Source organism: Leucopleurus acutus (assembly GCF_964270905.1).
Source record: "Leucopleurus acutus genome assembly, chromosome: X".
Taxonomy (NCBI): domain Eukaryota; kingdom Metazoa; phylum Chordata; class Mammalia; order Artiodactyla; family Delphinidae; genus Leucopleurus; species Leucopleurus acutus.
The window spans coordinates 11396683-11422461 of record NC_139148.1 but is presented as its reverse complement, the minus strand read 5'-3'; the positions used below and the strand labels follow the sequence as shown (position 1 = coordinate 11422461).

The 25779-nt window shown below is 38.6% G+C and overlaps 1 protein-coding gene across 1 annotated transcript; it reads left to right on the top strand.

Annotated features, from left to right (window-relative positions):
- Nucleotides 1-306: 306 nt before the first annotated feature.
- Nucleotides 307-16379, top strand: FANCB (FA complementation group B; the record flags this gene model as incomplete). The annotated part of the gene is made up of 8 exons (XM_082864905.1): nt 307-1260; nt 4447-4599; nt 5663-5749; nt 11107-11235; nt 13596-13762; nt 14428-14870; nt 14991-15228; nt 15965-16379. Exons 1-8 carry the CDS (start codon nt 328-330, stop codon nt 16377-16379), a joined length of 2565 nt encoding a protein of 854 aa, XP_082721031.1. The 5' UTR covers nt 307-327.
- Nucleotides 16380-25779: the final 9400 nt, after the last annotated feature.

Genomic DNA, 25779 nt, shown 5'->3' with positions numbered 1-25779 from the left:
TGCTGTTAACACATTCGGTTATCTTTTGTGGTGTGGTTATTTGCATTCTTTGAAAACTGTGTTTTTTAACGGCTGTACAGAAGTAACATTTGGGATACAGTTTTTTGATAAGTGTGACGTTGTTAAAATAGCATAAAAAGCTTAAAAATGTCAAAGTTTATAGTTACCTATGTGATGGTTCTCTAACAAAAACATGTGTTTTCTTTTCAGCTCTGCCTATTGGATGGCAGTTTCCCTCATTTCATTTTTAGGTTTAGAAGCATCAACTGGAATCGATTTACATTTGAAAATTGGACTTGATACTGTGGCTTTACTAGCAAACAAGCAATGTCATCTAATGAAAAAGAAAGGCTCTTCTGTTATAATGGAGAAGTCCTTGTTTTTCATTTGTCTAAAGGAAATTTTGTAGATGAAGGGCCTACAAAAACAACTGTGTTACATGTCCGAAGAATGGTATTTGACAGAGGAACAGGAGTATTTGTTCAGAAATCCACTGGATTCTTCAGCATAAAAGAAGAATACTCTCATTTAAGAATTATGGGTTGCGACTGTGTTTCAGATTTCAGAACTGGAATTAATCTGCCTTATATTATGATACAGTGCATTAAAAAGAGTAACGTTTTCAGATATTTTCTACTATTTCTTCACAGTACCAATAAATTTGAAAAGCGTTTGAGTTTTAGCCTACACTGTGAGTTGAAGGACAGCATAAGGGTCCTTAATGGCCCTTTAGTTTTATGGAGACATGTCCAAACATTCTTTTATATCTCTTCCCAAACTGGCAAAGTTGTTACTATGTCCATTAAGTTTTCCTCTATTGAGTGGGCAGGGGAGATTGAAAATGTAGGTATGGTTTTGTTAGGACGAAAGAGATGTAACTTATCTGAGGAAGGATGTACCCCACAGCCTTCAAAATCAGATTATGCAACTTGGAATACTCAATTTTGTGTATACTCGCTCGAAAGGGAAGAAGTAATAAGTGATACATACATTATCCCTCCTGTTTATACCAGTGTGATAACATGTGTGCATGTCTGTGCAACTGAGATTGTCAACAACCGGTTAAGAATGTCGCTGATTGCTCTTACTCAAAAGAATCAGCTGATTTCATTCCAAGATGGGACTCCTAAAAGTGTGTGCCAGCTTCCATTTGGAGATCCTTGTGCAGTTCAACTTATGGATTCAGGTGGAGGAGACCTCCTTTTCGTCATATCCTTTAGGGCCAGTGATGCTTGTGCTGTTTGGGAAAAGAACTTTCAGGTATGGTACCTTTTTTTTTAAAGAAGATGTTGGGGGTAGGAGTTTATTAATTAATTTATTTTTGCTGTGTTGGGTCTTCATTTCTGTGCGAGTGCTTTCTCTAGTTGTGGCAAGCGGGGGCCACTCTTCATCGCGGTGCGCAGGCCTCTCACTATCGCGGCCTTTCTTGTTGCGGAGCACAGGCTCCAGACGCGCAGGCTCAGTAGTTGTGGCTCACGGGCCTAGTTGCTCCGCGGCATGTGGGATCCTCCCAGACCAGGGCTCGAACCCGTGTTGCCTGCATTAGCAGGCAGATTCTCAACCACTGCGCCACCAGGGAAGCCCCAGGTATGGTACTTTTAATCATTCAGTTGGCATAGTCTTAGACCTACTAAGCATCCCTGTGCTTCATAGGGTTCATCCTGGAGTCTTATTATCCAAATCAATTTTTAGTGCTGCACTAAAAAGAAAATCATATATGTTACATCAGTCCTTTTTCTTAAAATTATCTGAATATTACTTGATAAGGATTTTGCCTTGCGATTTTGAGTCACAAAACCCTTGAGTTTTGGGGAATACATAAATACATAACTACAATTATTATCTATTTATTTGTCTTTTACTATAACTTTTTAATTTTCATAAGTTGGTAATAATTGGCTTTGTATTTTTACTTAGAATAAGATCATAAACCTTTCTAGAAAACTCAAATCAGTTGTTGAGCTTTTTTTATTTTTATCTATTTATTTTTTTTGCGGTACGCCGGCCTCTCACTGTTGTGGCCCCTCCCGTTGCGGAGCACAGGCTCCGGACGCTCAGGCTCAGCGGCCATGGCTCACGGGCATGGCTCACGGGCCCAGCCGCTCCGCGGCATGTGGGATCTTCCCGGACCAGGGCATGAACCCGTGTCCCCTGCATCGGCAGGCGGACTCCCAACCACTGCGCCACCAGGGAAGCCCAGTTGTTGAGCTTTTTAAAAGTTGGTCGTTATCGTTTTAAAGTTAAAATGAAATCTAGAGGAATTCCTTGAAATCTATCATTGTCCCTTTAGAGACAAATAATTGTTCTCCAGAGAAAAATGATGGGTTAATTTTTCTAAAAACCATTGCTTAGAGAATGTTACATTTTGAAACTCAGAGTTGTCCTTTGAGCAAGCATTCACATTTTATGTACATGTAGTCATGTCTTTTAATGTAAGGTTTGGAAATTGCTTTAAAATACTCACTGGTATTGAGCATTCAATAACAAGTAAAAAGGTGCAGAAAATGAAAAGGAAGTTGGAGGATTGTAACTGTGCGTCTCCGATAATATTTCTCTGACCCTGGTGTTTTGTTAACATTGCGTCCTCCTGGCTTAAGATGTTTATCAGCACATTCATTTATGTGATATGAAGTGTTTATAGTTTAAGATCTTCCAAAGTAGTTTTTTTTAATACATTATACAATCTTTTAAGTTCCTGTGCTGCTTTGGGAAAAAAAGCAGATACTGCCTTACTTGATGTGCCCTGTCCATTTAATTAGAAGCTCAATTAAATTTTCTATCACAGGACTTCCCTGGTGGTCCAGTGGGTAAGACTCCGTGCTCCCAATGCGAGGGGTCCGGGTTGGATCCCTGGTCAGGGAACTAGATCCCGCATGCTGCAACTAAAGATACCACATGCCACAACTAAGAAATTGTCTCTGCAAGTTTTGACAAGTATCTATGTAGCAGGCATTTCAAAATTGAGATCATAGTCAGGTATATGTGAAACAGATAGTGGTGTGTTGTAGATAGAAAGAGGCTAATATATTCTAGAGGTGCGATGTCTTATATGGTAGCCACTAGCCACAGGTGGTGATTCAACATTTGAAATGTGGCTGGTGTGAATTAGAACGTGCTGTCCCTGTCAAATACACACCAGATTTCAAAGGCTTAGTAAAAAATGGAAATAAAATATCTCTTTAATAATTTTTATTGATTATATTGAATTGAAATAATATTTTAGATAGATTAAATAAAATAAGTTTCACCTTTTTACTGCTACTAGAGAACTTTCTTTTATTGGCTACTGGAAAATTTAAAGTTATATATGTGCCTTGCATTTGTGGCTCACGTATATTTCTTTTGGATGACGCTATTCTAGAGCTAGAGATTGCAGGCGTGTGTGTGCATGCATGCGTGCACAGCTCTATGGTGTTTGCGTGCTGAGCACATTCTTATTACCAGTGTCTCTTCACATGGTTCATTATAGTCCCTGCTATTCATGGTGGGGCAGTGGGAGGAAGGGAGGATATGAGTTTACATCTTTCTCCCTGCATGAGTGAAAAATCACTGCTTTGGAATTAACCTTATAGGGGAAAGATTGATATTTCATTATATAGATTGAGAGTCTTATGTTCTTGATGTAATGCAGGCTACCCTCCACCTAGAGGATGATGTATCCATGCGGGATTCTAAGTGGGAGTTGCAGCTTTTCTGCCTGAGGGAGAAGGGATTTCTGATCCCCATGGTGTTAGTTTTCTAGGGAACCAATCTGGAAGCTTTCAGCTTTATGGATCTTTAAGAAGTTGTCTTCTGTTTTAAACTTGGGGTCTCACGTTCTTGTATAAACCTAAGAAATCATTTCATTAGGCTAGGATGATTCTAGGTGCCCTACTATTAGGATCCCTCCCCTTCTGTGCCCCTCATAATGACTGTTCTGTCCTACCAGAGTTTAGGGTATTAATTAATTTTATATGGACTCTTAAACGTTATTCTGCTTTGAGAGCTCTTAAAGTGTTTGCTAGTACCGTCTAGTTACCTAATGCCACTGAATTCCTTGTTTAATTGGTTTGATCATAAATACATATCCACTAAGGCTTATGGGAGTGAGGGTCATCCTTAAATTAACCGGTTAGAGAAAGAATCTTCACTAGAGTTAGTCATGAGAAGTGTTAGAATTTATAAATTATAAAATTTTAATATAGAAATCAGGAACGTGACAGTCCCTGGACAAATGTTGATAAAGAAATGTCAGTACCTTGCTATTTATAAATTGATGACTGCTTACGTCTTCTCATCTCCCAATATCTTTATTTTAGTTTAGTTTTCAGTGTTTACCCTACCATTTTCATGGCTTGTTTGTAAGACTGAAGATGACAAATTAGAGCTACGTGCAACAAAAGGATTTAGCTTACTTCACATCTGATTTTTTTCTTTCTCTATTCCTTCTTTAACACTCTCTTTCAGGTTGCTGCTAAGTGGGAGAAAGTTAGCTCAGTACTGATAGATGACTTTCTTGGAACTGGAACTGAACAAGTACTGCTACTTTTTAAGGACCCCTTGAATTCAGATTGCCTCAGTTCCTTTAAAATAACAGACCTGGACAACTTAAACTATTCAGTAAGTTCTGTTTACTTTTTATGCATTACTTAAGAATATTTTAGAAAATTTGAGCACTTTAAAGCTTTTGACTTACCCTTTAAATATTTTTGATTTCATACTTAAAGTAAGCTTTTAGAACTTTAAAAATACATACATTGAATCTTTTAAATAGTACATTGACTCTTCTTTCAACAAATGTTATACAAATTGACTTTTTAAAAATATTTATTTTTATACAGCAGGTTCTTATTAGTTATCTATTTTATACATATTAGTGTAGGTGTTTTTGTTATAAATTTGGAATATGGTATATCTGGTATTCACTCAAGTGACAATAATACTGTAAATTAACTATCGTTGCTTCTGAAAAGCACATTTTATACCAATAAACATGATAATATTGGATTAATTAAGGAACAAAATAAAGCGAAACTGCTTTACTAAAAGAAGTAACAGTTCATAATATCTTAAGATTTTGAGCATAAGGAAAATAATACTCTGGAAGTTTCAGATCTATATAAAACATCTCTGAGCCTCAGGGTTTTTTTTTTCTGTTTTCTTTTTCCATTAGTAAAATGAGGATAATTCGTATTTTCTCTAGTTATGGGATTTTATAAAAGCCTAGTAAGCTGATACTTTTTTTTTTTTTTTTTTGCGGTACACGGGCCTCTCACGGTTGTGGCCTCTCCCGTTGCGGAGCACAGGCTCCGGACGCGCAGGCTCAGCGGCCATGGCTCACGGGCCCAGCTGCTCCGCGGCATGTGGGATCTTCCCGGACCGGGGCACGAACCCGTGTCCCCTGCATTGGCAGGCGGACTCTCAACCACTGCGCCACCAGGGAAGCCCAAGCTGATACTTTTTGAAGCAGTATACAAATGTTAGGTGGGTGGTAATAGTGGAAATAATAAGTTTTTTTCTAGTTATGAGAAGATGAGGGGGAAAATATGTATCTTGTCTTTTATATAACAATGTGTATTGTGGCACACTGCCTTTTGGATAAACTTTAATTGTATTTTGTTAATCTTAAGAATTTTCAGTTTCTTTCAAAATTTCAGTTTTAGTGTATTGTTTTATTTATTAGAGTGAATCATTGGATTACAATGAAGATGACTTATTTGACGGCAAAGAGAATTATTTGGTGGTTCCACCTCTGGAAAGAAGATTGAAAGTTAGTGTCTTTGCTTTCTGCTTTTGCTTTTTTGGATTAGTGCTGTTCTAAATGAAGGAAAGAACATTGAAAGAAAGGTCCTTAAAGTATAAGAAACTGAGTGATTGGGAGGGAAAAATATGGTACAGGTATCCCTTGCTTTTTGAAAGTTCGCCTTATGCCACTTTGCTTTATGCCACTTTGCTTTTACGAAAGACCTGCTTTAGCACCTGTTTTTGCTAACCGAAAGAAATCCAAAGAGGACTTTCGCTTTTATGAAAAAAGGCGAAAGCGAAAATAGCGTTCAGCATTTGTTTTGTGACGAGCCGTTATACCTCGCGTCCCGAGAAGCGAGAGTAACCCCGCCAAGCTCCTTCCTGGGGACTGAGTTCGGCATCTCAGCATCCAGCTGCCATAGCTTTGACCTGTGTCTGTGAGCACCCGTGCTTTATCTCCCATTTATTTTGAGCATCCCTTAGCAAGATGTGTCCTAAGGTAATTGCTTCTTTGCTTTACATCATTTCATAATGGCTTTCAAAAGGTTTCATAGGCATGCTCTACTTTTGGGTAGTGGGGAAACCTATATTTAAAAGGATCTATTTCCTTTTTTGGTACCTCTGTAAAAGCTATTATGACATTACTTATAAATGTGTCATCTAAACATGATACCTTTTTGTCGTAAGATTATGTAAATTTAATAAGCCTTATAAGATAAAATAGAGACTGACTTTTGAAAACACATTCTTCCCAGTTTTTAGGATCAGCATACCATAACTCTTTTAAAGGAGCAGCAAATATGATGAATCATGACATGTTCTAAACATGATCAGTTTATCTTCAAGTTTTCCATACAAAGCTCTCTAAAAGTTTTTGATTTTTTTCCAAATGTACGAAGGTAACACACATTCCCTGTAAAATACTCAGACTATGCCAAGAAATATTCAAGAGATACTCACAATTACCTATGATTCCACTACTGTGATATAACCAATTTTAACACTTTGACTTGCATATTCTTGTTGATGTTTTTAATGAATATATACAAGTTTACATGGAAATGTGATTATAGGATGCCTGTTCTTATGTAACCTGCCTTTTTTCATTCATAAAAATTTTCCAATATACAGAAAATTCATAGAATAAAACAGTGATTATCTCTAGTCCCCATGTAGATTCAACTATTGTTACTTTATAAAAAATCACATTTGCCTCATCTGTTTCTGCTTGTGCGTATGTACATGTATTTGTACGTTTTTGCACAACCATTTGAAAGTTGCAAATCTTCTAATACTTCACTCCTATGTGTTTTAGCAGGAATCTCCTAAAAATAAAGACATTCTCCTATGTAACCCCGATACCATTATTCACTTAGAAAGTTAGTATAATAATCTCTTAATCTTATTTACTATTCAGTCCATATTCAGATGGCTTCAATTGCCACAAAAGTGTTTTTATATGGCTGCTTTTTTCAGGATCCAATCAGTTTACACTTGAACTTGATTATTATATGTCTCATTGGTCTTTTCATCTAGAATTATGCCCTCTCCCCGTTTTGAAAAAAGTGACACTAATGAGGAGGCCAGGCCAGTTGTCCCTCCTTTCTGATTTGTCTGTTTCCTTGTGTTGTCATTTATCTTTTTCCTTTATCCCTGGCAAACTTTTTTGGTGAAGGGCCAGATAGTAAATATTTGTACTTCGCAGGCCCTTTAAAAGTTTTTTTTGCAAGTATTTTAATATTAAAGTGAATTCAGTAAATGCTTAGTGAACACATATTAGATGTGAATGTAAACAGTAGATAAATAAAACATAATGGACATAGAACCATAAAGGAAGAGGTTGATTACATTAAAAACTTCTTTGCTCCAAACAAAGTAAAATAAATAAAAAGGCAAATTATATAAAAAGAAATTGGAACATATTTGACAAAGGATTAATTTTCTTAATATAAATAGGCATTATTCTAAAACAGTATTGAGTTTTTTTTTTTTTTTTTTGCGGTATGTGGGCCTCTCACTGTTGTGGACTCTCCCGTTGCGGAGCACAGGCTCCGGACGCGCAGGCTCAGCGGCCATGGCTCACGGGCCCAGCCGCACCATGGCATGTGGGATATTCCCGGACCAGGGCACGAACCCGTGTCCCCTGCATCGGCAGGCGGACTCTCAACCACTGCACCACCAGGGAAGCCCTAAAACAGTATTGTTGAGTATGTAAAGTGGTCCAACCTCCTCAGAAGGAAACTTGTTATAGCTATTAAAATGTGAATTGCACATATCTTTTTACTCTTGCAGTTTCACTTCTAGAAATCTGTTCTAAACATATACTTATACATGTAAGCAAAGCTGATTTTACAGGAACGTTTAAGTAGTATTAATAAACAAAGTTCAATCAAAATCTAAATATCCATCATTAGGAGTATGGTAAATATGATATAACCGAACCATGGAATAGTGTGCAGCTGTCAGAAAGATTAAGGTACCTCTTTATACTGATTGTTAAATGATGCCAAAATAATTTAATTTATGAAAGCATGACTTTTAGAAATTCTACTTCTGGTAATATGTCATTTAATTTATTTGGATCAACTCTGATGATAAAAACAACTTAAAATGATAGATGAAATATGTTTTTAATATATTCTTAAAAGCTTCAAAAAGCTGAAAATATAAGAATAAATTAGCAGGCCAAACTCTAAAGGCTGGAACCCAGGGAGGCAAGCAGAACACTGATGCTACTATTGCCCTGGGAGCATTTGTATTTAACATAAAGCAAGAGTGCCCTAGTCACCTGGCAGAAGCAACATAAAATGCTCTCTAGGAATACACATTTATTCTAGGTCTCTTCTGAATCTCACAAGTAATTTTTTAAAGAAAATGAGCCACCTACAGAATAACTAAGCACATGAAGAAACAAGGCATCATGATTAATTATTCACAGAAAATAACCATTTCTATAAACTAAAAATAAATTGAAATTTAAAAAAACAGATGAGTTTAACAGTTGACTCAGAGATGTGGAGCAAATAAGCAAACTAGACTGTTAAGAAAATTATCTAGAAGGTATCAACAGAGACAAAGAAGGAAAATATGAAAGAAACGGAGAGGGAAGGCAGGGACGTACGAGAAATAGCTGAGCGTCCATGTTGTTTCAAGTATCCACATGTTACCACTAGCTCTCAATGTGGCTCAAAACATTTCTAAGCGCTGGAAGGCCTTTTAGAGATGAACAAATCTACCCTCTCCGCCATTTTGCATACAAGGAAGCAGATGGAGAGCCAGAAATGTGAGGTGGCTTGCAGAGCTAGAGCTAGAGTTCGGCTCACTGTTCTTTCCCCTATGCATTTTATTTTCCAGCCACTTGTTGGAAGGGATAAGGAGAGGCCAGGACCTTGGAGACACTTGTGCCTAGGTACAGGAATGTTCACAGCAGCATTGTTTGTAGTGCTCCACAGCTGGGCATAACCCAGCTGTCCATCAACGGGAGGAAGGAGAGGGGAACTGGTGTAGTGAGCCGATGGGATGCTACAGAGCAGTGAAAGGCACGAGCTGCAGCTGCTAGCGACAAATAGATGACTCGAAAAGCGATTACGTACAGAACGACTCCACTTGTAAAAGTTCAGAAGCAGAACACACACACAGACTAAACATATTCTTTAGGAGTTCATATGATGATGGTAAAATGGTGAAGGTCAACAAGGAAGTTATCCTTAAAGGCCAGGGTAGTGTTGCCTCCGGCAGAGAGAGGTTCTCTATTGGGGAGGGCCCATGGGCTGCTCCTAAAGTGCTGCTTTTTTGACCTGGGTGTGGTTCCAGGGGTATCTACTTCATCATTAGTCTATGAACTGCTTTTTTATCTTGCAAACTCTTCTGCACGTATGAAAGAGATCACAATAAGAACAGGAAAGCAACATTCGGTGTCACGCAGTGCAGTGTGCTCCTCTGTTTGGTTTGGGGTAGGTCTTGTTTATGAGGAGGAGAATGAAAGCATACCTTAACATATACATAACATATACATGAAAAAGTTCTGGAAAGGTAAGCAATCTTTTGGCTGTGCAAATGGGATTGAGGGTCTAGGAAGGGAAGGTGAGATGTCTTTTTATGTTGTTTAAATTTGTTATCATGGGCTTATTATCATAATTTTATAACAAAACTTGTAACAACATAGAATATTTAAGAAGTCTAGTGACACACGATTTATTCCTGGAGTGGGGGTCATGTTGAAGAGAGTAGGGAAGAGAGACCACGGATAATTTCTGAGGGTGCCCTCATTGTCATTCTGCCCGTATAGCCTTCTCTTCCACTCCCTGCCCCTCCAGCAGCCTCACACTTGGCTCTCCACCCCAGACAGGTACATCTCACGGCCTCACAGTCGTGAGTTACTCGGCCAATGAATGATGGGACATGAATGACGTGGAGCCCTCGGAGGTAGGCTAACAGATGAAGTTTTAAAACGTTAGATAGACACTTGACGTGCTTTGTACACCGAGGGAAGATAGAATTCAGTCTTTACTCTCCAACTTCTATTCATTGATAAAAGGAAAAAGAATTTATCTGCCTTAAAATGTAATTTAAAAGAAAGGCAAATACAGGCTGCATCTTGTTTTTTTTAGTCTAGAAGAACATGTTATATTAAAAGCTGAATTAATACTTAAACAGTCTCAGATATCCACCTGAAATGAAGCAGCTTCTAAATGTTCAGTGACGCGACTCTTTTTAAATTTTCAGGAGTAAAATATATTTCATGAATGTTTCATCCTTAGTGTTGAAATCTATTTATCTAGTATAATAAAAGGAACGGTTTGCTGTATGCCCAGTTCAGAGCCAGTTTTTACCCCCCGATAGTTAAGACTGGACCCGAGCACTGAGTTTATTTGCACAACAATTAACGTGTGACAGTTACATGTTACCATTAAAATTTTGCTGTAAAGGTCATATGAACAGAGGATTTCAGGCAGTATCAAATCAAAGGTAAGCATTTCTGTTCATAATGATACATCTTGCTTTTTGAAGCAGAAATTATTTCAACAAGCAAAACAGTTTTCTTGTTGGAGTAGGAGTGTTGGTAGGCCTTGCTTTTTATTAATATTGATTGGACTTATTCATATTGATTCATTACTTAACTCACTAGTGAAACAGATGCAGATACATTGACATTCTCTCAATTTGATATGTAAACTATTATAATTATTTGCTGTGTTTATTTTCCTTTGTAATTAGAGACTCAAAATTTGTAAATAGTTTTGCTCTGACACGTATTCTTTACTTGTCTATAGAAAAATGAATTAATAAGCAAATTTGGAGAAAATACTTACTGAATTATTGTTACGTTCGGTTTCATTTGAACTTATGTCTCTGGCAATGATTTTTCTTTATACTCTACAGGTTGGTTTGGTTTCTGTTCAGGAATTACAGCAGCATCTCTTGCTTAAGGAAAAAGTTATTTCAAAATCTTACAAGGCTTTAATGAACCTGTTTCAAGGGAAAGATGATAATACATCAAGTGCAGAGGAGGTAAACTTGATCATGTGACCATTTTATCATTTTATGAATTGAAAACCTATAAGCTATTGAAGAGTTCTTTAAATTAGAATATTGGAATATATTAGAAAATGCTGCACAATGGATCAAGAAGCAAAGTGGCAGGGATTCTGTAATGGTGGGCTTTTATGACATTGAAAACTATTTGGTTAAAAAGCCAATATTTTACCAATTTGCAAATTGTTCTGTAGGATATTAAAATCTCAGTTATCAGGAACCTCGGGGAACAAGTCCTTTTGTTTAAACAAGGTTTAAATATTAAACTGTTTTTTTTGTATAGTTTGAATAGAAATTACTCCTAAGTGAATTACAGTTAACCCTTGAACAACATGGGGGTCAGGGGCGCCGACCCTACACGCAGTGAAAATCCACAAGTAACTTTACTGTGGGCCATCTGTATCCCTGGTTCCCCATCTGCAGATTCAAGCAACTGCAATCAAGTAGTACTGTAGTATCTACTATTGAAGAAAATCCACATATAAGTGGACCTGCGCAGTTCAAACTCCTTTTGTTCAAGGGGCAATTGTATATGTTTTCTGACTTCTTAAACAGAATATACTGAGTATTATTTTACCTTGTATTAATGGTGACATAATTTCATCATTAATATAATTATTCTTTTAGTCTGTTGCATGGTTCATTTCTAAGGATATTTATTCCTCTACTTAATGTCCCTAAATTGCTATGCTCTTATAGTCCTCATATCTGCTTTTTATAATTTTACTCTAGTTTCCCTTGTGGTTGACCATCATAAGAACCTCTTCAGGTACCTTGCAGTTACTTGTGCCAGTATAGTAATGTAGAAAGTGAGCAAAAACTGCTTTGACTTCATAAAAAATAGGATTTATGCACATTCGTTCCCTACAGAGAAAGATAGCATAGCAGAGTTACAGATAAATCAAGAAAAGCTGGACATAGATACACTTGAAGTTGCATTTTCTTCCCTCAAGTCACTTTAGTGCCTTGCTTTGACTCCCTTTAAGATTTACTGTTCTTGTAATGCTCTTTGCCTTGTGTCTGTATTTTGGTCTTAGCCATATGATCATTTTGCCCCAAAATATGATTCCATTAACGTAAAAAACAAAAGCACATCGTCTTGCATTTCTGTATTACTGTTCTCATCTCCTGGGAAACCTCATGCGAGTCCTTGTAGAAAGTCACTGTTCAAAGTCTTCCCATTTCCCTTCCCCACTTGACCCCGGTGATTTTGCCGGTGTTAGAAAAGGAGAAGAAATGTTACAAATTAGTGCATTGAAGCCACTGCGTGCAAGGCACTGTTTTGGGCCCTTTACATTGTTAACTTTAAGAGCAATTCTGGCAGGTAATAAAAATTTCTGCGGGTTTCAGGTGAACAGCCTGCCTCAAATCTCACAGCTACTGGCAGAAGTGTCAGATTCCTAGGAACATGTTTCATTCACTATAATGTAAGTGCCCATATCTTTTTTCAGTAATTACCACATAGAGGGGCAGTATAGAGTAATGGTTAATGTGCAACATGGGCTCTGGAAGCAGTTGCCTCTGGTTCAGATTCCAGCTCTGAGTCTTGCTAACTGGGTGACCGGGGGAGGTACCTAACCTCCCTGTGCCTCAAGTTTCCTTATCTGGAAAATGTAGATAATAATACTACCGACCTAGGGTACTAGAGTTATTGTGATGATTAAACAAATTGACGCATGAATGGCGTTCAGAACAGTGCCTAACATATAGCAAGCATTCAGTAAGTGTTGTGTATTATTATTATCATTACTCCTCCTCCTATTTCCATTTCTATTATAAATCCATATGTGTGCGGAAATAAGTGAGTGGCCTGGTCTTTAAGAAGAAAATTTTGGCATCAACTCTACTAGAATTTTTTTTAAATAAGGAAAAATAAAAGAAGAAAATTTTAGCAATAATCGATCAGCTGTCCTAAGATAGTTTAATCACTGTTATTCATACAAAAGTTTCCAGTTACAGTTTAGAGTTAGTCACTGCTAAAATAAAGATTGGATTGTTCTCAGCATGCCTTGAGCACATATTGTGAGATTATTTTTCAAAATGGACTCCAGGTTTACATCCCTGCTGGCTCTGTGTTGGGTACCCAGAGCCCTGTTTACAGTCAGGCCATGCTTCTTAATCCAAGTAGATGGTTAATTATATGTTTTATAAGTTTTATTTTAGTGAATTATGTATAATCTATAATATATTATTGATGATAATTTATTTTTAAATATGTAAGCCATAAGGCCCAGCCAAAAGCTGGTTTATATTATTTTTTTTAGTTTTGATACATTTGGCAGGTTTTTTTGTTGTTTTTTTTTTTGTAATCAGTTATTTAAACATTTTTCCATAAGGAATGTCTTGCCACTCTTTGTGGTGAAGAAGAAAGTCCTGTCTATACCTTTGATGAAAAGTTATCAGATAATTTTCAAGATTCAGAACAGCTAGTAGAGAAGATATGGTATCGTGTAATAGAAGATAGCTTGGTTGTTGGAGTGAAAACCACATCTTCTTTGAAGGTGTAAGTAAATTCTAACATGATAACATTATCTTGATGCTCTACAACAGCACTGTCCAACAGAAATATAGTGCATGGAGGTATTTCATTCTAAATAACTACCAAAATCGACTCTTTTAAAAACTTAGTAGTTTTTTTTTCTTGTTTAAGAGGAAAGGAGAAAAATCTACCTCAAAAATAAAATACAGGCATTACTTTACCTTTCCTTTCTCCTAAAAAAATTATTCCTTAAGTCCAGCATATTTATAATGTCTTTGCTTTCCTATTTCAAGAGAAGTGCTATTACAGAATCTTTAAAAATGTGTTTGGGCTTCCCTGGTGGCGCAGTGGTTGAGAGTCCGCCTGCCGATGCAGGGGACACGGGTTCGTGCCCCGGTCCGGGAAGATCCCACATGCCGCGGAGCGGCTGGGCCCGTGGGCCATGGCCGCTGAGCCTGCGCGTCCGGAGCCTGTGCTCCACAACGGGAGAGGCCACAACAGTGAGAGGCCCGCGTACCGAAAAAAAAAAAAAAATGTGTTTGGCTTTTACACTTAATTTTCTGATATATTTTACATTTGAAATGATGTTTCCTAGGAAAGCAGAGAATAAAACTTTTTGGTTGTTGTTTGTATGGCATTTAATCATCTGTTTGATTTTAAAGAATGAGCTTTTACTCTATTTTTTACAGGTCCCTGAATCATGTGACTTTATCGCTGTCAATGGATCAAGCCCCTAACTCCAGCTTTCTGCTCATTAAGTGTCAAAGTAGGGTGATCAAGTTGAGTAGGAAATCTTCCCCAGTACCAGGCTCAGTGCCATATGAAATAGGATCAGAGGTAAAAAAAATCAAGTTGAGTGTTGATAGTGAGGAAGAGGAAGAGAAAGAGGAAAGCGTTGTTTTTGTACAACCATCTGAGAAAGAGTATGTGCAGATGATTACTGCTGTAACATCTCTTTCGCCACTTTTAGCATTCGGTAATTTTTGTTGCATTGTGCTGCTACAAATTAGAGAGAGAGAGAATGGTAACCGTTCTGCAACTCGTTATGTTCAGTGTGGCAGAATTGCTTTAAGTCTAGAAGATCTTTCAAGTGGGAAATACCTGCTGACATTTCCAAAGAAGAAACCTATAGGTAATTTTTGTGGGTCCTTTTTAATCATATACCTAATAGAATCAGAAAATTTTAAGAACTCCCTTTATGTGATAATGGGCAGAGTTTAATGACAGCACTTGTGACATGTTTTTGCCATAGAACACATGGAAGATCTCTTTGTGCTTCTTGCGGCCTGGCAGAGAGCTTGTTTTCAAATCATATCACCCAGCTATGCTCTGACTTCAATGAAGGTATGGCTCTTAGAACACATGGAATGTGAAGTTATCAAAGAATTTCCAGAAATTTGCTTTTGCAAAAGGCCAGGAAGCTTCTATGGGACACTCTTCAACTGGAAACAAAGAACACCATTTGAAGGGATTTTAATAGTCTATTCCAGGTAATGCACATCAAATTGGAATTGGTCCAGGGAAGTGCGTGTGTGTGTGTGTGTGTGTGTGCGCGCCTGTGTGCGTGTGTGTGTGTGTGTGTGCGTGCGTGTGTGTGCGTGCCAACAGGGATCCCCGTGGTAGTGTTCTATCCACTGTGGGACATGTCCAGGTCATCGCCTGGTACAACGTGAATGAACAGGTGGTCTCATTTAGAAACTGAAGCCGTTTTGATTTTATGTTTGTTTTTGGCTTTTTGGTGGGGTTGATTAGCGCCTAATAATGACTTTAAGATTTCCCCTTACTGCTCCCCCACAGTGAAGTTTTAAAAATATAATTTTGATCTTATTACTCAGAAAAAGAACTTTAATCAGGAAGCAACCTGATTAATACTAACTGAGTTGGTTTAGGATATGTATACGGCTGTTCCTCTGTATCCATGGAGGATTGGTTCCAGGACCCCAGTGGACACAAAAATCCACGGATGCTCGAGTCCTAGAGGACGGCGTAGTATGGTCCGCCCTCCATACCCATGGGTTCCACATCTGCGATTCAACCAACCACGGGGCTGACCGTATTTGATTGCTACAGTCTGAATTATGTCAGTGACCACATGAATGCATTATTGGTTCTGATGATTACTAGAGAGTTTAGAAATGAATATTAATTGATTACTACAGTATGTTGTACATGACCATTTTTCACTGTCCTAAGTTGTGTAATATTGTGTTTGGTTTTTTATTCCAGGAATCAAACAGTTTTGTTCCAGTGCCTTCATAATCTCAGCAGTGTTCTCCCTATAAACAGTTTCTTCAAATATCTAAAATTAGGAAGTGAGGATTTCCTAATTGGTCATTTGGGATTAGCTTTGGAGAAGGAATTGGTTATCCTTGGTTCTTTTTCTTCTGCCTTAGTTAAGGTTGAAAGCAACTTGGTGCAGAGTTGTGAAGCAAGCAAAGAAAAGACTAGTGGTGATGTGGCTGCTTTATCAGACATAGAGGAAAGCATCCATGCCTACAGAAAAGAACTTCAGAGAGAAAAGAAGCAAAAGTTGGGGACGAACCTAAAAGTGAGTGGTGCCCTTTACAGAGAAATGACTTTGAAATTAGCTGAGGTTCAGCTGAAATCAGACCTTGCTGCCCAGAAAGTGACTGATTTATAATTACAATCTCGGCTTGGTTATATTTTAGAATATTTTTCCCTGCCAGAATGTTTTGGTCCTACTTGTTTTCATCTTACATTATATGCCTTCTCTGTAAAAGTAAAGATTGAGGCTTAGTGTAGAATCTTGAAGATGCACAAAATAGCATGCCTTAGAGCAGCACTTCTCACCTAGGCTCATTTTGCCTCCCAGGGGCGTTTGGCTATGTCTGGAGATATTTTTTGGTTGTCAGGAGTAGTGGCAGGTGGGGAGGGCAAGAGAGGGGTGCTATTCAGATCTAGTGGGTTGAGGCGAGGGATGCGGCTAAACTTCCTACACAGCACAGCACAGCCCCCGACAGGGGAGGGTCCAGCCCAAATGTGAGTAATGCCCGGGGTGGAGAAATCCTGCCTTAGTGTTTCCACTTAAGACATAGGTGATGGAACAATATTTTGTTCTAAATCTTCAAAAAACCTTAAGTAGCCCTTTTATTATACTCTGCTTAGTAAAACCTAGCATATAAAAATGAGCTTCAGGGCTTCCCTGGTGGCACAGTGGTTGAGAGTCTGACTGCCGATGCAGGGGACATGGGTTCGTGCCCCAGTCCGGGAAGATCCCACATGCCGTGGAGCGGCTGGGCCCGTGAGCCATGGCCGCTGAGCCTGCGCGTCCGGAGCCTGTGCTCCGCAGTGGGAGAGGCCACAACAGTGAGAGGCCCGCGTACTGCAAAAAAAAAAAAAAAAAAAAAGCTTCAAACAGATAAACAAGGTTGTCACGATTCAGAAGTTTCTGTAAATATCAAGCCCCTGTGGAAATTTAAATGGCAGAGTGTCTAGGTGAGACCATTATGGTGGAAACCCTTATTAAATTAAATTTTCTTAGAAAGCCTCTATGAAATTGTGTAAGTCTATAGGCATGTGAAATTTTGGGGGCATTTCTTTGAAAAGCATCTCTCTTTCAAAAGGCTAAGCATACCTAATAGGCCACTATTTTTAAAAAATTGAAATTGCCTTTAAGCCATCTGAAATTCCAACTCTAGGCAAAGCTAAAATGTAAAATCCTAACTAAAGTAACTTAAAGAATATGGCACTCCTTAGGGACTGAGAAATTTAAAAATAAGTGAAAATTCACTTCAGTTAAGTGATTTTTTTAAGGGGTCCAGTGAGGCATTTCAAAGGGATAAAAATTCAACCTATTCTCTTTTCTTTTTGGAAAAAATAAGAATTCTGAAGTAATAAGAGAATGTCAGGAGAAGGAAGAAGACACAAAAGGATATGGGCCAAAAGGAATGTTTCTGATCCTTTTTGCTCTAAAATCCGTAAGTGAGATGGAAGTTTCTGTCTCATTTGAGAGACATAAAGATGATTATAGAAACCGGCATTTCACACTTGCAGCAGTGAAGTGCTAATCCCCCCACCCCATGCCTCAGAAGTACTTGTCCCTAATGATCTGGTGATGCAAGTGGGTTTTTGAGAAGCTAGGTTATTACTGTCTTGTCTCGGTTTTTATGGTTGTCCGTATAATATGCTACCTCTTTTTTTAGTAATCCATTGCAAATTGAGTTCTATAGCTCTATAGCTCGATTTCTATGAAATTTCAATGAAAAATATTTCAGACTTTGTGGAAATGAAAATGTGATAATTTCAGGATTAATTGTGGAAGTCAGAAAGCAATGTGTGTCAGTAGGTGTAGTGAAACTTCCCATGACATGTTCTGAAAGGACAACCAGGTAGAAAATATAGGAACTAAATTGTAAAATGGAGGCTGTCAAAAAACTAAACAGAATTTGATTGTAATAGTTTATCTATAGAAAAGCTAGGATAGTAAAAAAAGAAATGGCATATTGCTTATTTTTTATTTATAAAAGCAAACAAAAGGTGTTAATCTGTATGTACCAAATAACCTCTTTACAAGTGAGCTTTGTACTCCAGTATAATTTGTTTTTCTTTTTCTTCTTTTTCTTTTTTCACACACACACACACACACACACACACACACACACTGTATTTTATTTTTACAAGAGATAAATAAACTGACAACAAGCATTGTAAATGGATGACTACAACAAAAGCAACAATGATTGCAATTACCAAACACACTCATACTATGTCATAATATTGACATTCAGTCCAGTAATCCTCCACTGTAACAGCTCCTTTACTTTGCGTGAAAAATTTTTTTTTAACATCTTTATTGGGGTATAATTGCTTTACAATGGTGTGTTTATGCTTTATAACAAAGTGAATCAGTTATACATATAACATATACATATGTTCTCATATCTCTTCGCTCTTGCGTCTCCCTCCCTCCCACCCTCCCTATCCCACCCCTCCAGGCGGTCACAGAGCACCGAGCTGATATTCCTGTGCTATGCGGCTGCTTCCCACTAGCTATCTACCTTACGTTTGGTAGTGTATATATGTCCATGCCTCTCTCTCTGTCACAGCTCACCCTTCCCCCTCCCCATATCCTCAAGTCCGTTCTCCAGTACGTCTGTGTCTTTATTCCTGTCTTACCCCTAGGTTCTTCATGACATTTTTTTTTCTTAAATTCGACATATATGTGTTAGCATACGGTATTTGTCTTTCTCTTTCTGACTAACTTCACTCTGTATGACAGACTCTAGGTCTATCCACCTCATTACAAATAGCTCAATTTTGTTTCTTTTTATGACTGAGTAATATTCCATTGTATATATGTGCCACATCTTCTTTTTCCATTCATCCAATGATGGGCTCTTAGGTTGTTTCCATCTCCAGACTATTGTAAATAGAGCTACAATGAATATTTTGTTACATGACTCTTTGAATTTTGGTTTTCTCAGGGTATATGCCCAGTAGTGGGATTGCTGGGTCATATGGTAGTTCTATTTGTAGTTTTTTAAGGAACCTCCATACTGCTCTCCATAGTGGCTGAACCAATTCACATTCCCACCAGCAGTGCAAGAGCGTTCCCTTTTCTCCACACCCTCTCCAGCATTTATTGTTTCTAGATTTTTTGATGATGGCCATTCTGACCGGTGTGAGATGATATCTCATTGTAGTTTTGATTTGCATTTCTCTAATGATTAATGATGTTGAGCATTCTTTCATGTGTTTGTTGGCAGTCTGTATATCTTCTTTGGAGAAATGTCTATTTAGGTCTTCTGCCCATTTTTGGATTGGGTTGTTTGTTTTTTTGTTATTGAGCTGCATGAGCTGCTTGTAAATTTTGGAGATTAATCCTTTGTCAGTTGCTTCATTTGCAAATATTTTCTGCCATTCTGAGGGTTGTCTTTTGGTCTTATTTATGGTTTCCTTTGCTGTGCAAAAGCTTTGAAGTTTCATGAGGTCCCATTTGTTTATTTTTGTTTTTATTTTCATTTCTCTGGGAGGTGGGTCAAAAAGGATCTTGCTGTGATTTATGTCATAGAGTGTTCTGCCTATGTTTTCCTCTAAGAGTTTGATAGATTCTGGCCTCACATTTAGGTTTTTAATCCATTTTGAGCTTATTTCTGTGTATGGTGTTAGGGAGTGACCTAATTTCATACTTTTACATGTACCTGTCCGGTTTTCCCAGCACCACTTATTGAAGAGGCTGTCCTTTCTCCACTGTACATTCCTGCCTCCTTTATCAAAGATAAGGTGACCATAGGTGCGTGGGTTTATCTCTGGGCTTTCTATCCTTTTCCATTGATCTATCTTTCTCTTTTTGTGACAGTACCATACTGTCTTGATTACTGTAGCTTTGTAGTATAGTCTGAAGTCAGGGAGCCTGATTCCTCCAGCTCCATTTTTCGTTCTCAAGATTGCTTTGGCTATTCGGGGTCTTTTGTGTTTCCATACAAATTGTGAAATTTTTTGTTCTAGTTCTGTGAAAAATACCAGTGATAGTTTGATAGGGATTGCATTGAATCTATAGATTGCTTTGGGTAGTAGAGTCATTTTCACAATGTTAATTCTTCCAATCCAAGAACATGGTATATCTCTCCATTGATTTGTATCATCTTTAATTTCTTTCATCAGTGTCTTATAATTTTCTGCATACAGGTCTTTTGTCTCGTTAGGTAGGTTTATTCCTAGATATTTTATTCTTTTTGTTGTAATGGTAAATGGGAGTGTTTTCTTGATTTCACTATCAGATTTTTCATCATTAGTGTACAGGAATGCCAGAGATTTCAGTGCATTAGTTTTGTATCCTACTACTTGACCATATTCATTGATTAGCTCTAGTAGTTTTCTGGTAGCATCTTTAGGATTCTCTATGTATAGTATCATGTCATCTGCAAACAGTGACAGCTTTACTTCTTCTTTTCTGATTTGAATTCCTTTTATTTCCTTTTCTTCTCTGATTGCTGTGGCTACAACTTCCAAAACTATGTTGAATAATAGTGGTGAGAGTGGGCAACCTTGTCTTGTTCCTGATCTTAGTGGAAATGCTTTCAGTTTTTCACCATTGAGGATGATGTTGGCTGTGGGCTTGTCATATATGGCCTTTGTTATGTTGAGAAAAGTTCCCTCTATGCCTACTTTCTGCAGGGTTTTTTTATCATAAATGGGTGTTGAATTTTGTCAAAAGCTTTCTCTGCATCTATTGAGATGATCATATGGTTTTTCTCCTTCAATTTGTTAATATGGTTTATCACATTGATAGATTTGCGTATATTGAAGAATCCTTGCATTCCTGGAATAAACCCCACTTGATCATGGTGTATGATCCTTTTAATGTGCTGTTGGATTCTCTTTGCTAGTATTTGGTTGAGGATTTTTGCATCTATGTTCATCAGTGATATTGGCCTTTAGTTTTCTTTCTTTGTGACATCCTTGTCTAGTTTTGGTATCAAGGTGATGGTGGCCTCGTAGAAGGAATTTGGGAGTGTTTCTCCCTCTGCTATATTTTGGAAGAGTTTGAGAAGGATAGGTGTTAGCTCTTCTCTAAATGTTTGATAGAATTCGCCTGTGAAGCCATCTGGTCCTGGGCTTTTGTTTGTTGGAAGATTTAAAATCACAGTTTCAACTTCAGGGCTTGTGATTGGGCTGTTCATATTTTCTATTTCTTCCTGATTCAGTCTTGGCAGTTTGTGCATTTCTAAGAATTTGTCCATTTCTTCCAGGTTGTCCATTTTATTGGCATAGAGTTGCTTGTAGTAATCTCTCATGATCTTTTTTATTTCTGCAGTGTCAGTTGTCACTTCTCCTTTTTCATTTCTAATTCTATTGATTTGAGTCTTCTCCCTTTTTTTCTTGATGAGTCTTGCTAATGGTTTATCTATTTTGTTTATCTTCTCAAAGAACCAGCTTTTAGTTTTATTGATCTTTGCTATTGTTTCCTTCATTTCTTTTTCATTTATTTCTGATCTGATTTTTATGATTTCTTTCCTTCTGCTACCTTTGGGGTTTTTTTGTTCTTCTTTCTCTAACTGCTTTAGGTGCAAAGTTAGGTTGTTTATTCGAGATGTTTCCTGTTTCTTAAGGTGGGCTTCTATTGCTATAAACTTCCCTCTTAGAACTGCTTTTGCTGCATCCCATAGGTTTTGGGTTGTTGTGTCTCCATTGTCATTTGTTTCTAGGTATTATTTTATTTCCTCTTTGATTTCTTCAGTGATCACTTGGTTATTAAGTACTGTATTGTTTAGCCTCCATGTGTTTGTATTTTTTACAGATCTTTTCCTGTAATTGATATCTAGTCTCATGGTGTTGTGGTTGGAAAAGATACTTGATACAATTTCAATTTTCTTAAATTTACCAAGGCTTGATTTGTGATCCAAGATATGATCTATCCTGGAGAATGTTCCATGAGCACTTGAGAAAAATGTGTATTCTGTTGTTTTTGGATGGAATGTCCTATAAATATCAATTAAGTCCATCTTGTTTAATGTATCATTTAAAGCTTGTGTTTCTTTATCTATTTTCATTTTGGATGATCTGTCCATTGGTGAAAGTGGGGTGTTAAAGTCCCCTACTATGAATGTGTTACTGTCGATTTCCCCTTTTATGGCTGTTAGTATTTGCCTTATGTATTGAGGTGCTCCTATGTTGGGTGCATAAATATTTACAATTGTTATATCTTCTTCTTGGATCGATCCCTTGATCTTTATGTACTGTCCTTCTTTGTCTCTTGTAATAGTCTTTATTTTAAAGTCTATTTTGTCTGATATGAGAATTGCTCCTCCAGCTTTCTTTTGGTTTCCATTTGCATGGAATACCTTTTTCCATCCCCTTACTTTCAGTCTGTATGTGTCTCTAGGTCTGAAGTGGGTCTCTTGTAGACAGCATATATATGGGTCTTGTTTTTGTATTCATTCAGCCAGTCTGTGTCTTTTTGTGGGAGCATTTAGTCCATTTACATTTAAGGTAATTATCGATATGTATGTTCCTCTTCCCATCTTGTTAATTGTTTTGGGTTCGTTATTATAGGTCTTTACCTTCTCTTGTGTTTCTTGCCTAGTGAAGTTCCTTTAGCATTTGTTGTAAAGCTGGTTTGGTGGTGCTGAACTCTCTCAGCTTTTGCTTGTCTGTAAAGGTTTTAATTTCTCCATCAAATCTGAATGAGATCCTTACTGGGTAGAGTAATCTTGGTTGCAGGTTTTTCTCCTTCATCACTTTCAGTATGTCCTGCCACTCCCTTCTGGCTTGCAGAGTTTCTGCTGAGAGATCAGCTATTAACCTTATGGGGATTCCCTTGTGTGTTATTTGTTGTTTTTCCCTTGCTGCTTTTAATATGCTTTCTTTGTATTTAATTTTTGACAGTTTGATTAATATGTGTCTTGGCATATTTCTCCTTTGATTTATCCTGTATGGGACTCTCTGTGCTTCCTGGACTTGACTAACTGTTTCCTTTCCCATATTAGGAAAGTTTTCAACTATAATCTCTTCAAATATTTTCTCAGTCCCTTTCTTTTTCTCTTCTTCTTCTGGAACCCCTATAATTTGAATGTTGGTGCGTTTAATGTTGTCCCAGAGGTCTCTGAGACTGTCCTCAGTTCTTTTCATTCTTTTTTCTTTATTCTGCTCTGCAGTAGTTATTTCTAGTATTTTATCTTCTAGGTCACTTATCTTCTTCTGCCTCAGAAGAAGTTCTGCCTCAGTTCTTCTGCCTCAGTTCTTCTGCCTCAGTTATTCTGCCTCAGTTCTTCTGCCTCAGTTATTCTGCTATTGAGCCCATCTAGAGTCTTTTTCATTTCATTTATTGTGTTGTTCATCATTTTTTGTTTCATCTTTAATTCTTCTAGGTCCTTGTTCAATGTTTCTTGCATTTTGTCCATTCTATTTCCAGGATTTTGGATCATCTTTACTATCATTATTCTGAATTCTTTTTCAGGTACACTGCCTATTTCCTCTTCATTTGTTAGGTCTGGTGCATTTTTATCTTGCTCCTTCATCTGCTGTGTGTTTTTCTGTCTTCTCATTTTGCTTTTCTTACTGTGTTTGGGGTCTCCTTTTTGCAGGCTGCAGGTTCATAGCTGCCGTTGTTTTTGGTGTCTGTCCCCAGTGGCTAACGTTGGTTCAGTGGGTTGTGTAGGCTTCCTTGTGTAGGGGACTAGTGCCTGTGTTCTGGTGGATGAGGCTGGATCTTGTCTCTCTAGTGGGCAGGTCCACGTCTGGTGTTGTGTTTTGGGGTGTCTGTGGACTTATTATGATTTTAGGCAGCCTCTCTGCTAATGGGTGGGGTTGTGTTCCTGTTTTGCTAGTTGTTTGCAATAGGTTGTCCAGCACTGTAGCTTGCTGGTCATTGAGTGAAGCTGGGTGCTGGTGTTGAGATGGAGATCTCTGGGAAATTTTCGCCGTTTGATATTATGTGGAGCTGGGAGGACTCTTGTTGATCAGTATCCTGAAGTTGGCTCTCCCACCTCAGAGGCACAGCACTGACTCCTGGCTGCAGCACCAATAGCCTTTCATCCACACAGCTCAGAATAAAAGGGAGAAAAAGTAGAGAGAAAGAAGTAGTAGAAGTAGGAAGAAAGAAAGAAAGGAGGGAAGGAAGGAAGGAAGAAAGAAAGAAAGAAGGAAGGAAGGAAAGAAAGGGAGGGAGGGAGGGAGGGAGGAAGGAAGGAAGGAAAAAAGAAAGAAGAAGATACAGTAAATTAAAATAAAGTATAATAAAGTTATTAAATTAAAAAATAATTATTTAGAAAAAAAGGGACGGATAGAACCTTAGGACAAATGGTGGAATCAAAGCTGTACAGACAAACTCTTACACAGAAGCATACACATACACCCTCACAAAAAGGGGTAAAGGGGAAAAAATCATAAATCTTGCTCTCAAAGTCCACCTCCTCGATTTGGGATGATTCGTTGTCTAAAGGAGGGAAGGGAGGAAAGAAAGAAAGAAGGTAAAGTGTAGTAAAGTTATTAAAATTGAACTTAATTATTAAGAAAAGAAAATTTAAAAAAAAACCGGACGGATAGAACTGTAGGACAAATGGTGGAAGCAAAGCTATACAGACAAAATCTCACACAGAAGCATACACATACACCCTCACAAAAAGAGGAGAAGGGGAAAAATCATAAATCTTGCTCTCAAAGTCCACCTCCTCAGTTTGGGATGATTCGTTGTCTATTCATGTATTCCACAGATGCAGGTATATCACGTTGGTTGTGGAGCTTTAATCTGCTGCTTTTGAGGCTGGTGGGAGAGATTTCCCTTTCTCTTCTTTGTTCTCACAGCTCCCAGGGGCTCAGCTTTGGATTTGGCCCCGCCTCTGCATGTAGGTCGCTGGAGGGTGTCTGTGTTTTGCTCAGACAGGACGGGGTTAAAGGAGCCGCTGATTCGGGGGCTCTGGCTCACTCAGGTGGGGGGAGGGAGGGGCATGGTGTGCGGGGCGGTCCTGTGGCGGCAGAGGCTGGCGTGACATTGCACCAGCCTGAGGCCCGCCGTGCATTCTCCCGGGGAAGTTGTCCCTGGATCCCGGGACCCTGGCAGTGGCGGGCTGCACAGGCTCTTGGAAGGGGAGGTGTGGATAGTGACCTGTGCTCCGTCTCTGGGTTTCGCACTTTTAGACGCGGCTCGCACCCGTCTCTGGGGTCCGCATTTTTCGCCGCGGCTCGCGCGCGTCTCTGGAGTTCTTTTAGGCAGCGCTCTTAAATCCCTGTCCTTGCGCACCAGGAAACAAAGAGGGAAGAAAAAGTCTCTTGCCTCTTCGGCAGCTCCAGACCTTTTCCCGGACTCCCTCCCGGCTAGCAGTGGTGCACTAACCCCTTCAGGCTGTGTTCACGCAGCCAACCCCAGTCCTCTCCTTGCTCTCCGACCAAAGCCGGAGCCGCAGCTCGCAGCCCCACCCGCCCTGGCGGGTGAACAGACAAGCCTCTTGGGCTGGTGAGTGCCAGTAGGCGCCGATCCTCTGTGCGGGAATCTCCCCACTTTGCCCTCCACACCCTGTTGCTGTGCTCTCCTCTGCGGCTCCGAAGCTTTCCCCCTCAGCCTCCCGCAGTCTCCGCCCACG